The sequence below is a fragment of the Sphaeramia orbicularis genome, chromosome 9, assembly GCF_902148855.1.
Source record: "Sphaeramia orbicularis chromosome 9, fSphaOr1.1, whole genome shotgun sequence".
NCBI classification, from domain to species: domain Eukaryota; kingdom Metazoa; phylum Chordata; class Actinopteri; order Kurtiformes; family Apogonidae; genus Sphaeramia; species Sphaeramia orbicularis.
The window spans coordinates 11,122,741-11,137,342 of NC_043965.1; the positions used below are offsets into that span (position 1 = coordinate 11,122,741).

The 14,602-nt window shown below is 37.8% G+C and overlaps 1 protein-coding gene and 1 non-coding gene across 4 annotated transcripts in view; both read right to left on the bottom strand.

The window, feature by feature from the left end:
- The window catches only part of slc39a14 (solute carrier family 39 member 14), a 37,013-nt gene extending 23,096 nt beyond the window's left edge, over positions 1-13,917 (bottom strand). For all 3 annotated transcript variants that reach the window (XR_003936302.1, XM_030143987.1, XM_030143988.1), the window contains exons 1-3: positions 13,682-13,917; positions 4,130-4,256; positions 1,787-2,148 (exon numbers count right to left, since the gene is read on the bottom strand). Coding sequence is in view for 2 of the 3 variants with exons in the window: in XM_030143987.1 (XP_029999847.1) it covers positions 1,787-2,119 (333 nt within the window). In the remaining variant the exon portion in view is untranslated. The remainder of the gene's footprint in view (positions 1-1,786; positions 2,149-4,129; positions 4,257-13,681) is intronic.
- A 459-nt stretch (positions 13,918-14,376) lies between these two features.
- Positions 14,377-14,448, bottom strand: trnap-ugg (transfer RNA proline (anticodon UGG)). The gene has a single exon. It is a non-coding gene; the product is annotated as a tRNA-Pro (tRNA).
- Positions 14,449-14,602: the final 154 nt, after the last annotated feature.

The window sequence follows — 14,602 nt, forward strand, 5'->3', positions numbered from 1 at the left end:
TGTGTGTCCCAGTACTGCACAATAATGCACTATACTTTGCTGCTACCTCCCTCCTAATGTGCAATATACCCATTTATCCACCTAAATGCCACCATTAAGCTTTTATTATGCTGTGTTTACGTCTGCCTTAATGTTGGTAAGTGTTCTTAGGTGTGTGTTTTGATTGTCTAGCCACTTTTATTTTGTCATTGTCTTAGCTACTTTTAATTGTTTTTAGCTACCTCTATTTTAGGTATAGTATATGTTTTCTTTTATGTTAAGCTTGATTTGCACTGACCTGAAGAGCACCTCGAATTTCGCCATGTTGATGCCTTGTGCTAATGTGCTGACATTAAAGCTTCTATTCTAAAGGTTAGTGGTTAGAGTGTCATGATGCTGGTTTACATTTCCCTTTCCAGTTCAGAGATGAGAAATGAATTCACTTGGATAAACCTGGTACATTTCTTCATAACATCCAAGATGAAAAGTAACCAGCATCAGAAATGTCAGTGAGACTGTGGATCATATGCTGTAGATTATTCAGAACATAGCTGGACTTTGGGAAATGATGTGTAAAACATTTCAACAAATGTAAAGATGTAAGGACTAGTAATGCAGTTTAACCAAAGAAAGTGTAATGAGGAGGAATGGTCATGTTGTTAAAATACTATTAGAAGCAAGTAAAACAGACCACTGAGGAAGGATCAATATCTGATGATCTGAAGACATTTTACAATGGGATGATGGAGGAAAAACTGGTGATAGATTAAAGTGACTGAGGGACAAGTTAATATATTTTGCAAACACTATTTGTCCTGTGTGCCAAAAAAGCACTAACTATTGGCCAATCATCCTAAACAATCTTGTGGAACCCAGATATAAAAATATAACATAATATAGAGGTTGACAGAAGTTGTTGGGAGGAACATCCAGACCCTTCTGGCTTTCTTTTTTTCCTTTTTATCGCAGTAAGGTCCTAAAACAGTGACTACATGAAGTACTGGGACCTTGGACTTGTTGAACCTCATAAGATTTGACAGTAAATCTACTTTGTGCTTTGAATTTTGCATTTATTTGTTGCATGCTCCCACGAGCGTTTGTTGGCGCCAGGGTGTCATCTAAAAGAATACGACCAAATGAAATATAACTCAGCTGTAATCAGAGTCAGATGTGCTTGATGTCTATTAGTTTACACATTCACACATGTTTGGTACATCCATCCCTGCATTTAAATACTCATATCACTGTTATTTAGTATTCCATAAACACGACTTAGTACTGTATGTACCATTATATAATATGTAGGCGAGAAAATGTATGTGAACCCTTTGAAATTCTCTATTTTTCTGCATAAATTGGTCATAAAATCTGATCTCAACAACATCTAAGTCACAAGTACAGACAAACACAAAGTGCTTCGCCTTATACCATATAAACAATTATAATATTTCATGTCTTTCCTGAACACACCTATTAAACAACCACAGGGCAGCCACAAGTGGCAACGTTTGGGTCCAAGTAGGAATCATTTGTTGATCCCCAGTATTTATCTTGAAGACCAGAAGACAATAGGTTGGACTGCTAGTCATACATTTACCACTTAGCTGTTCTGGGACTCATGTCCTGTATGGAAATGCACAATGTACTGACACTAGTTCAGCTCATGAATCTGTAAGGAGTTTTCCATACATGACCCAGTGTTTGGTTTTGTCAGGCTGGGTCAAAGATCCCGGCTCTATGGAACTGACTTCATGACATACAGGCATCAGGCCCTGGCTGACAGATAAGTTAATATGTTTGCTCTCACCTTGGAGCCATTGGATTTATCAGGTGTAGCTGCAGGTATCTGGACCACGTGGCTGCTGTCCCCTCTGGTGTCCCCGGGCCCCTGGCTGAGAAGGGCCAGCAGAGAGCGCAGTTGGGGCACTGAGATGGTGCTGTTGTCCCCATAGCGATCCAACAGGTCCTGGAGCACCTGGGTGGGGGTGGGGGTGGGGGACTGGGTCCGACCGGGTCCGTCCTGAGCTCTGACTAGACCCAAAGGGCAAAGCAGCAGGGCCAGAACCGTGACAAAAAGGGGGAGCAATTGGAGGAGGAGGAGGGTGGAGGTGGGACGGCCATGATGGGACCAGATGAGCATGGCTTCTACACTGACTGGAAATGACTGATCTGTGGGAGGAGAGACAGAAACACACACAATAAACCTAAAGACAACAACCACATGTACACAGACCCAGCTCAAAACTGGGAGAAAAGATAAAGTTTAAATGAACAAATTCATTCTCAACAGGCTGAGTTAAGTCAGTACAGCATGTTTTTTTTAATTCAAGAAAGGAAAAACAATATGTGATACAAGGCTAATGACATTCATTTTGTCTTCTGTTTATGTAATTATACTTTTCTTTTGTCTTTTGTTCAGACAAGCATGTCGTGCTGCTGACGTTGGATGACGCTTCTGAGGAATACTGGAGTCACAGTTGAAAGTGTCAAGCAGGTAACATCTAAAAACCTATACCTTGTCTGAACAAAAGAAAAAAGAAAAGTATAATATGTGATACATTTTAGATACGTCTTGAATTGTTTTTCTTAGTTTAACCAACCGAATGCCCTCCCTCCTACCCTTCCCACGTACATACAAACCGCCATTAAACATGAACCAAAAAATAAATAAACAGTATATTTAACAGCCTGCTTCAAAAGACAAGTGTTTATTTTAGAGGTGCATGCCAAGTGTCTCATCGTGTGTCATCTAGAAAATAAGAAACATCTTTTTTTATTTTTTTACACGTGAGGCAAATAGCTGCAGCAATCATTACACAGCATTTTAAGGAAACTCATTGTACAACAAAGAGCTCAAAAGAAGCAGCTCCACAGCATCAGCAAACAACCAACCTGACACCACACACATAAAGGCAGCCACTGCACAAAGGTACAAGAGGACAATGTGGTCCAAGAATGACAAGTAATGCATGAACAACATACTAATGTTAAAAAACAAGTATTCTGATTCGGTATTGTCTAATTAAGAAACATTTGAAAGAAATGTTTAGAGTTTTTGGAGACTTTTTGGAACATGAACACACATATGAGGCTGGTTCTGAAGGTAAATCAAACACATGCTTAACACATTTAGACCCCAAACATAAAACTCACATGGGGGTGCTTTTTAGACAGGAAAAACACAACCACCAATTACACACAATTACACACAATCATAGCACACAAAGGATCAGTGATAGCACTGGAATGGCCAACTGAAGGAAAAGGAAAAGCATCTCAAACCACTAATACACCAATGCATCAGTCTGTAAACCAGAGCTACGTCTGAGCCACAGGCAAATCATTAAACCTTATTTTCAGAGACATGGATAAATAACAAGATTTAGATTTTGTTCTGTCTATTAGACTGTGGACAAAGAATTATTTAAAGCAGTTTTCTTTAATTAAAACTATACACTATATGTGGGAAAATCTACGACCACCAACGCTTAAAAAAACAGCACTTCCAAGGGTGTGTATGTGCAATATTTGTTCTAAAAATAAAACACTTTGAAAGCACATTGTTGGCAATGACTGTACAAATATGTACAAATACATTTTTTGAGCATGAAAGAGAAAGAACTCAATTTGGTCATTTAGTCATTTTTCACATTGGTCAAAAACAAAAACGTGATTAATCAAATCATTCCAAGCTGTTGCGCAGCCCAAGTTAGACATGCAAAAAAATAATGACGCATTCATATGTTAAAAACAGTAGCTACCTTTCACAACAAAGTTTTCTTTGTTCATCTGGCACAAAGTGGACACACACACTCACTGACGTTGGTAATGGCCTCGGCAATGAACCAAGAATTTCTGCTACTAAACATAAAACACAGATATAACTTGTAACACTGTCCGGAATTACAAAAATGTAGATGTCAGTTATCTGTGTGGGTGGGAAAATATAGTATTGGCACTGCAGTAAAAAAAAAATTAACTTGGTTCTTCCCTTCACTGCATCCCTGACACACACATAGAGTAAAGTGTTCTGTTCTGGTTTCGTGATGCAGAACACAGGCCTGATTCATTTCAGTACAGCCTGCAGGTCCACATACAGACGTAGCCTGAATAAACAGACCCATTCATGTGAAGTTAAAGACATGCTCACCTTTTCCTACAGAGGCTGGAATGACAGTTGGTTGGTGGAGTCTGAACCAGTGGATGTGCCCAGTGGCTCAGTTCGCTGACTGATGCACTGGTTACCTGGAGGCAAAGATGGAGTCCAGGGAATAAACCTGCCAAGAGGAAGGAACAGCTGAAAAGAGCAGCAGGTGTCTGAGGAGTGCAGAGTTCACCTTCACAAAAAATGTATTGTGCATGCATTTGAGTTTTATTTTGGCTAATTATCAGTGGGAAGGAGTGATCTGTGACCTGTACTGTCAACATTAAACATCATTAATGTTAAATATTACACACTGACACAAACACATGTAAAGATATTAGCGGGACAATCATCACACCTGATGAAACATGAAAAAGGCCTTGGGTTCAGGTCCTGTACCAACCAGCCACAGTTTCCTTAAATCAAACCCTGACAGATGCTTAAACCAGGATCTGAATGAGAACCTTCTCAGATTGTCCCATATCCACTGACTCCCATTAGATTAATCCGACTAAATCAAAGGTGGAAGAATTTCTTGTCCTGTCAGAATAAACTGAGGAGGCTGTGGACCACATTTACATTTTAACTTCAGTTCCAGTCTCTTCAGCCTCTATTATACAGACACAAAGCTGGAGCATCAAAAATTAGACAAGTCATTCTTTGGCCTTTCAAGAGAAAATAAATACAAATAATTTATCATTTACTTATTTTTAAGCAAATCTGCCAAGGTTGCCACTTTCCTACTTCTACAACTACCACTACTACTACTACTGGCTCCTCCCTTTAGGGGTAACCACAGCCAATCATCTGTTTCCATCTGACTGTCTCCTCCTCCTCCACATCCATAAATCCTCCGTTTCTTCTTCCTCTTTGCCTCCTGCCTGGTTGAGAACATCTTCATCATCCTTACATATATATATATATATATATATATATATATATATATATATATATATATATATATATATATATATGTTTGTTTATTTATTTATTTTCACCATCCGTCCTCTGCCTGTGGCCAATCATCTCAGTCAAATAAGCAAAATAAATTGTCAGAATAATTACAAATTAACTGCTATATAATGGCTAACAGGCAAAGTCTAATTATCATCAGTGACATATAACACAGCCCAAGTGGAGACACTATTACTGCTGCAGTTTCATTAAATCTATTACAGTCAGGAGGTTGAAAACCTGACAAATATACTCACACCAGCACTAACCCCCAGGAAAGAAGCCGCAGATAAGGTGATCTCTCTGTGCTCTAGTGCATTTATTATTAATGAGGGAGGAAAAAAACATGTGGACAATTATTTGAGAGTGACAAAGCCATGGATAAAACAAAGATAACCACAGCCTTTGACATGTTTTTCTGTCTAATGTAAAACAGATGTGCCCTTTCTGCTTCAAACTTGGATTTAATGTTTAAACAGACTTCCTCCTCAGCCACTTTTTAATTTTTGTACAAACACTACAGTGCACATATGGGTTTGTTGTTCCCAGATTATCTATGGAAATGTGTCAGTCTATACTAAATAAGCCATAAAAAAAATCAAATGACACACAGGAGCTACATGACTCACCTGCTTAAATTCATCTAACCTTTTGGCATTATTAACCCCATCAGCCCCACAGGGCTAGAAATTAGTACCTGACACCTGTAAAAGGTGGTGTTGAGCAGTGGTGGAAAACTACTAGACACAGGGACCAGTACCCTGAAGTAGTATGTAGAAATAATGCAGTTCAAACACAGTGATTTGTGCAGTGACCAATGCAGTTTGAACTAAGTTTGTTTAACTACAGAGTCTGTGTTTACAACAGCTCCATATGGTTCATAATGTGATGGGAACTGAACAGTAACATCTGTATCGTGGATGTTAAATACACTTCTGACACTCATGGCCCTTTTAACCTGACCTCGTTCTGTTTTCTGGATCACAGAGATCCAAAGAAGTGAACTGAACACAGAGCCAAAAGGCCTTGTTGTGCAGTTGGGTCAATATAGTGAAGCTGCTGTTCAATGTCATGTTGTCAGGTCATGCTGGAGTCACCGCAGACTCTCAGTCACCAGATCCACTGTGGTGTGAGTCTGTGTGTGTTGGACGTCCAAGGACCATCAGTGGACGTGGAGATAACAGTTGGTGAGAACAGATAGTCAGTCTGCAGAGGGGACATTAGTTCTTCCCCGGGACAGCAACATGGGACAACACAGAACAACAGAGGATGAGACAAGGTACAAAACAGAGCAAAGAGCAGAAGGGACATCTGTTTTGACCCAGTCTGCTGCTGTCCAATCCAGAGGCATCCAGCTGATTATACACCACTCAACCTATGACATAAGTTACACTGGAAGACCAATGCCTGATCACTATGGCCTCATCTATCACCTGGTAACCCAAACACAGGGGGAATATGATCAGGCCTCATCTTGCAATGTTATCACCACTACTGTCACATGTTGCATACACTTATACATTAATTGTATGTCATTGCATCCACCTCATTTTCAATAAAATTACAATTCTGTTTCTTTTTGTGTAAAACTTCTTATCATTCCCTGAGTAAGTCACATTTCATCAAACATACTAATTTACAGTGCTCGCTTATTCGAAAATATTCCAATATATGTATTAATTATTCCAGTAAATATTCTGGTATATAACTCTGCACATCATGATATAGATTATTTTTATTAAAAATTAAAGCACTGTCAATCAATAATAATATCTATGCAAAATACATTTTAATATAATGTTTATGTGTATGTGTATTTTTATGTTGTATATATTGTAAAAAAAAAAAAAAAAAAAAAAAAAAGTGTATGACATTGATAATTGAAATTTCAAAAATTATTTCATATTTAATTTTTATTATTAAATATTATTTATTTAATTTGATATTTACTTTTGTTGTCCATCTGTGACATTGCCATTTGCTGCCATTTGCCAGTTGATGTTTGTCAAAACTCTTGCTTATTAGGTATGATAAAATATTTTTTTCCTCTAACCAATTATTAGGTTGTAAAATAGAGGGTATAAAAGTATACACTGAATACATTTTAGGATGATAATGTCGTAGAAACTTTACTTTTGAGAACTTTGTTATTCTTGCAAAAAATAGACAAATATTTTGTCCATCCGTGACGCAGTAGTTTTTGATATTTTTCATTTAGAAATATCTGAAACTAAATTTGGCCCTTTGAGTATGTTTAAGATGGCATTTAGACCTTTCCAATTACGTGTAATATTTGTCTTAAACTTGTCTGGTTTAAAAGTTATGAATCAAAAAGTAGTGGGCTGTCCATCTGTGACGCCCTTGACCTCACCCAGTAGTAGTTTTTTCCCTTAGTTTTTATGATTAGAATTCCTGTGAGCCTAAATACAACATTTTCAATCTGACACACACACACACACACACACATACACATATATATATATATATATATATATATATATATATATATATATATATATATATATGTTGTCACACACAGTTTCAAAAAATCAAATGCGTGTAGATTTTGTCACTTAATCTACCCTTTACATATTGAATCACACTGGGAACATGAAGAATAATCAACATTAGCCTCTTAACAATTATTACCAAATGCACTAATGCCCTGTTGCTACAGTCATTCAAGTCAAAATAGTTTCATGTTGCTTTCATGTTGAACTAGCTCACCTTGTCTGCATCAGTGCAGGATGAGGGGTTTGCTGTAGGATCACTTTCTCTGACAGTTTCTGGAAGGTGTTTCACAAATTACGTTTTAGCAGGCAGCTAGGATGGATGATAGCCATAGTGAAGACAAATATCATGACATCTGGGAACTATCCTCTATGCCAGTGTTTCCAAACCAGTGTGCCGTAAAAAATCATCAGGTGTGCCGTGGAAGATTATCCAATTTGACCTCACCGGTACTGTAAGAACAGCGTGATATAGATCCATACGACTGTACGCACTAATGATCCACTCAACCACAACAGTCTCCTGTTTGCCTTTGCAAAAATAAAAATAAAAGTGAAAGTGAACCAGCCCCGATGCAGTGCGATCTGCTGATAAAGCCCCCCGCCCACCCCCTCACTAGTGACGCGCGGATTAGCGAGTAACCCACAAACCCCAGGTATCAGGCTGGGGCAGGGGGGATATGACAAATTTATGAACAATATTTGAGAGAAATAGGCCTTTTGTGTACATAGAAAAAGTTTTAGATCTTTGAGTTCAGCTCATGAAAAATGGGAGCAAAAACAAAAGTGGTGCGTTTATATTTTTGTTCAGTGTAGATAAAAGGACAGGAAAATTACAGGAATGTCAGTGTATGGGATGATGCATAAGCGTCCACTGTGTTGGTTGATATGGAACTAAAACAACAAAACCCATGAATATACAAAAGAAAATCTATAGAATAACTGTCCACTGTAGTGACCACTATGCATGAAAGGGTTAATAACAAAAGCCTCATTTGAAAGTGTTGCTCTTGCTTTGGATTGCCTCTGTTTATATTAGCAACGATAACGGACGAGTTAACGGCACCTAATAATGCCATTTCATCTTGTGTGTTTAAAAGTTTGTGTTCACCTTTCTTTTAAAAAGAAGTTGGTCAGAACTTGACTTCCTTCATTTTGCCTTCTCTCCTTTTCTTTCCTTTCTTTTCTGAAATCCTGACTTATTTTTTCAAAACTATGACATCATGATAAGATTTCTTCTATCATAGAGATGCAATTAGTCACCGTAGCCTAACAAGCAAAGTGTGTTTCTCAAACTCTGTGTGGAGTGAACCATTTTGTGCTTTTCTCAATGGATGTTCACAGAGTAGTGACAGCAGTCTGTACTTTTATGGAATACAATAATATACCAATTTATAAAATCTAATGCGTGAAGCTTGTATATAAGTCGGTATTTACCATATAATTTAGTTGAAATACAGGAAAAAAAAAAAAACTTTAACAAAAAAATCTTAACTTCCCATGGACCCCCCTCTCCCTTGGGCCCCCCTCAGCTGTATAGGTTAACAGCCCTGATCAATGGCCGTGCCAATGACCCTTAATACTGTAGACCTGTCGTTGCCACTGTCACGTTCAGGCTGTCAGGGGGAAGTGGGCTCAGAAGACACAGAGACAGGCAGAAAGAGCTCTGGAATAGGTCCGAAACATCTGCTCATTACGGAAAAACCGTAAAAGATAGGTGAAAACTAAAATCACATTTCATCAAACATACTCATTTACAGTGCTCGCTTATTCAGAAATATTCCAATATATGTATTAATTATTCCAGTAAATATTCTGGTATATAACTCTGCACATCATGATATAGATTATTTTTATTAAAAATTAAAGCACTGTCTTTTATATTATTTTTATTACTCAGTCTGTGACATTTAGTGACATCTATCATTAAATCACAACCAACTGAACAGACCCCAGCCCTCATTTACAGCAGCACTAAACACAGAAGTTATTACAGTCAGTTTTGTTTTGTCTATTCTCATTATAATGCAATAACAACATAGCAAGCAATTATATTTTTTACATGAATACACACTAATCAAAGCATAATCATGAATGTAATATTCCATTTCTGTATTTCCAAGATCTTACACATTGAACCTTGAACCTATACACAGAAAGCCACAATACTGTATGTTCATTAATGTTTCAGTGCAGATAAACTGTTATATCATGCATAATATGGCAATTAACAATAATACTGAAACATGTTTGAGGTAAACTGATAGTGAACTGGGAATCAAGCTTAAACAGCCAGTAAAACTGACATGAATCACCCACTCTTTTCTCTGACTTATGACCTTGGATGTGCTTTGGTATATTGTCAATATAAATGAGAGAATCATGCCCGTTTCTGAAATAAAGACATAAAGAGGACATAACAGGAAGCTTTAATGTTTGTGTGAGAACAATTAATGAGGTAGTGAAAGCACATGTGACAGATGCAGGCATATGGAAGCACTCTCTAATTCATGATAAACACAACATCTAGTGTGTCTGTAGAAGTAGACTTTACTCTAAACAAACCAAATGGCTCATAAGCGGTTTAACTGGATGTCACTCAATGTTAATGCAGTATTTAATGAATGAATGTGTGTACACAAGTACTGCATCCATGTCATGAAAATTATTCACACTATGACAACACAGCCCAAACTCTAGGAGGTGCCACTGTATGGAACTGCCCTTAACATTGTAAAAAATAAACCTTGTTCAACTAGTTAGTGCAGGGAAGACCAGCGACAAGAAACACAACCAAGATAAAGTCAAGACTGATGAAAGTGTTGATAAAAAAGTTTTGTTTTGTCTTCTCATTCCAAAATAAAGTCTAATAAAAGCAAGACTTATTAGAGTAAGACTGATGAACACATTCTGGTAGCTTAACTCAGGGGCCAGATGAGGACTTTATAAAAACAAAGTCAGGTTCAACAACTGATTAGAATATGATCAAAATTACAATATGGCCAATTGCAATATCCAAATTACAGGATATAGAATTTTATATAAAATAAAATACAATAAAATAACAAATAAATAATAAAATAAAATAAAATAAAATAAAATAAAATAAAATAAAATAAAATAAAATAAAATAAAATAAAATAAAATAATAGAGATAACATCAGTACAGACTGTGGTGTGACAAACATGCCCTGTTTACAGATTTTACAGATGTCAGGGAACATCCTGCCAGAATAATTAAACCATCACATATGTGGGACAGTTCTCATTATTTGTCATTATGTAAAGTATCTTCCTACTGTGCTTTACTCATTACAGTTTCCATTAAACTGAGGCTAGTTGTGAAGAATAAAGCTATGCGTTACCTTTTCTGAATGGAGACACAGTGGCAGCTGCAGATCCTCCTTCATTCAAAGTAATCTGATTCTGAAACAGGCTCTGTGTCCTCATACCTCCTTCCTTTATAAACGAAGGATACCTGCACGTTAAGCTGTGAATCCACTCACTGACCATTACCTCAGGATAATAATTATTGTTTTACTCAGTTCCCAGGCCAAGATGATCCACCAAAACTGTCATTAGATGAGATAGTACTGGCTGTGGTTACCACATTGGATCAACGAGCACATTGTCAGGGTGCTATACCCCCCCCCTTCACAGAACAACAAAGAACAATTAACCTTAAAATTAAAGAGCTGACATGACAGATGTCCAAGGTCCTGAAGACACACACTCAGATCCACCATGAAACCCATTTGGACTGTTACTGCACCAACCTATGCATCTGTTCAAATACATTTCAACATTAGGAATTACCCATAGAGACAACATTTCTTTTCTTTGTCACTACACAACTTGAAAATGGCTAAACTATGTCTTAAAAAGGTTGTTTGACACCACACAGTGAGGGACATTCACAGACACTTATCATGGTCTCGCACTGACAAAGACTGGCAGGAAAAACTTCTGACAGAATCCAAACTTTAGCATGACCATCTCACAATGTGACCTACTTCTAAACAACCAAAAGGAATGCAGCAAGAAACATTTATGTAGCTAAAAATACAAAATCCACCCATTTGCTGTAAAACTGCCATCCTAAATTACCCACTCTCAGAAGCCAAACCCAGGTCCATAATCTGCTCGACTTGTTCTCTTGATTGTTTTCAGTACACACATATAAACCGCTTTGGCTTCAGTGTTTACAAGTACGATGGTGCAGATAGACAATATGCACTAATGGGATTTATTTTTGTTGTTTTGGAAGTTGTATTGTTGTACAGTTGATTAGTGTCATAGAGGTTGGTGTTATCTTTTCAGTGTGCATTCATGTCAAGGTTTATTAGATCCATGTCTGGCTACAAAAAACTGAGAAGACTTAAGAAACTTCAGTCTATGAGAACCTTTAGATACTTATACAGAAAAGTATACATCTATTGCCTTCCTGTTTAATGACCTTACAGATGGTTATTTCACTGTTAAATAAGGACAGTGGTTTGGTTTTAACAATCATATTCTTGTGTAATATTGTGAAAAGCCTGACTGACATATTATCCTTGGTGTGTGTCTGGTCTGGTCTAATCAGCTCAAAGTCTTGGTTAGGGTTTTAGTGACTACACTATGTTTATGATGTCATGCTTACTTTTGTTAAAAAAATCTAATTTCTCTGTGCATTCTGACCAACACGCTCATTATAAGAAGTGACATAGTAATTAGAGCCAAGCCCAAACAGCCCAGAGACCAAAGACTGCTGCTGTGGTGACACATTTATCGCACATTAATATGTTTCATCATATTGTTTTTCAGCCAAATGGAACAGGCTCTGGCATTAGGATTAGACAGTTCAGAAAATGAATCAAAGAATGAATTGTTTTCCAGCCAAACAAGACAATTTACAAGCACACCTCCAGTTTATTTTAGTCATATGTGGGGTCAACTTTTACAGCTGTCTGATTATAATGAAAAAAATATCTGCTTGAATTTTTTTTCTTGGAAATAAAACCTTCAAATCCCATGACCTCCTCAGTTTTTTTAAAAAGCCCCATGAACACTGTGGGCTATGTTGTTCTCTCAGAAGTACATGGGTTTCTTCAGTAGAATCAAGGTTACAGTAAGTCAGGACAATTATGCTGACTTTACAGCAATTTAGTTTCAATATAACTCCCACAGAAAAGAACAGATTTACAAGAAAGCAGAACAGCTCCGACTCATCAAACTGACTACACACTGTCAGGATTGCACAATTTTCACTACATACAGTATGTAAGACATACCTTTATAGTTAGAGCAACAAATTAAGGATCATCAGAAAATTAAACACAAGACAAAGTTTCATACATCCGAGAGGACTTCCAACATAAACCACAATAATGAAGGCATTTCTGGATTCCGACACTTCTCATCTAACCTGCTGGATAAAAGTAATCCCCTTTTGGAGTAAATAAAACACATAAAAGACACAGTTTTACTAATTTCGGTTACTGTGCCTTCTGTATCTGTGCCTGTCACGGGAAGTTGCGTCATGTAGGTGAACTTACACATAAAACCTTGATGAAAATAGGTTATATATCTTTACATTCGTACTCCAGATGAGACTGTTTTCGCCTGGGTGGTTAGAATTGTTTTTGGAGATTCCTGGAATATACTGGAAAAGCAAATGGATGTCATCGGTCGTCCTAGTGGATGTTTAAAACTCTTGTATGCTTCATTACTCTGGTATAAGGTGGTTTATATGTGAACGGCACATGTTACGCTAACGTTTATGACTCGAACACGGACTCATGCAGCCCCTCATACCCTTTTCCTATAATTCTATGTGTGAGTTTTTAACAAATACCAAACAAAATGGATAATCTGAGTGATAGGAAAGACTAAATGGAGAGGTCAAACAGTTGCACCCCCTGGTGTCCCTTCAGTTAGCTAGCTAATATAGCATTATGTATTCCAGATATTGGTGTTAGCTTGCAGGCTAACCGGTGATGGAAAGCCCAACCAGCTCCGTGTGTTCCTTCTAATGCTGTGCCGGAGTCAGTGTTCAGCCAGTGTACACCCTGTACATTAGCATGTGTCTCCGTAGGAGCCGTAGTTAGCTTACCCGATGATGCTGAAGGAGGTTTGACGTCAACTCTGAACCGCGCCGTGGCTCCACTTCTGACTCACCGCAGAACTAACAAGAACCACCGAACTGCCCGTCGTGAGCGGGAGGACATAACCCTATTCCCTATCAGTCAGACGGGATCCTTTTCCCCTCTGTACCGTCTTCCCATTCAAAGAAAATCCACTCGGCAGAGCAGCGCGTGGAGGATGCGGTGGGGTCATTTTCAGCGGTGACGTAGACGCCGGCGGTGCGTGCAAACGGCTCGTGCTCCCTCGTGCGGCCATTGGGGGGAATCGCACAATGGCAAAACATAAAAAATAAATAAATAAATAAATAAATAAATAAATAAATAAATAAATAAATAATAATAATAATAATAACTGATCAGCCTGTACCACTGACATTAGCGGTGGTAATAATGGTGATTTTCTCATTTACAGTATATTATAGTAAATTAGGTCTTGTTACAGGTAAGTGTTGCTGCTGTTACAGTCTGCTGTGGTCAGAAAAGAAACAGCTGCGCCTCTTACTAATAATTTACATGTCTAATTAACATGGTCTAACCAAGTCAAACTTTATATCGAAATCGTTCTTCTGATGTAATACTTGTTTACCCCACGACCACGTCTTCTGTCACTGAATGGAATCGTTGCTCACATGTAAATCCATCTCCAGAGATCCACATAAAGTATGGGCTCGTCCGGGATTTGAACCCGGGACCTCTCGCACCCAAAGCGAGAATCATACCCCTAGACCAACGAGCCATTTATACAGAGGCAAAGGAGTGAATAACACCACAGGTCTTCAAACAAAGATATAGATGTTTATAGGTTGTTTTGTTTGTTAATGATTTATCGGTATTGCTGATCTCTCGTAGATCGTATATTTAGAAGATGAGTCTCTACATGACGGACCACA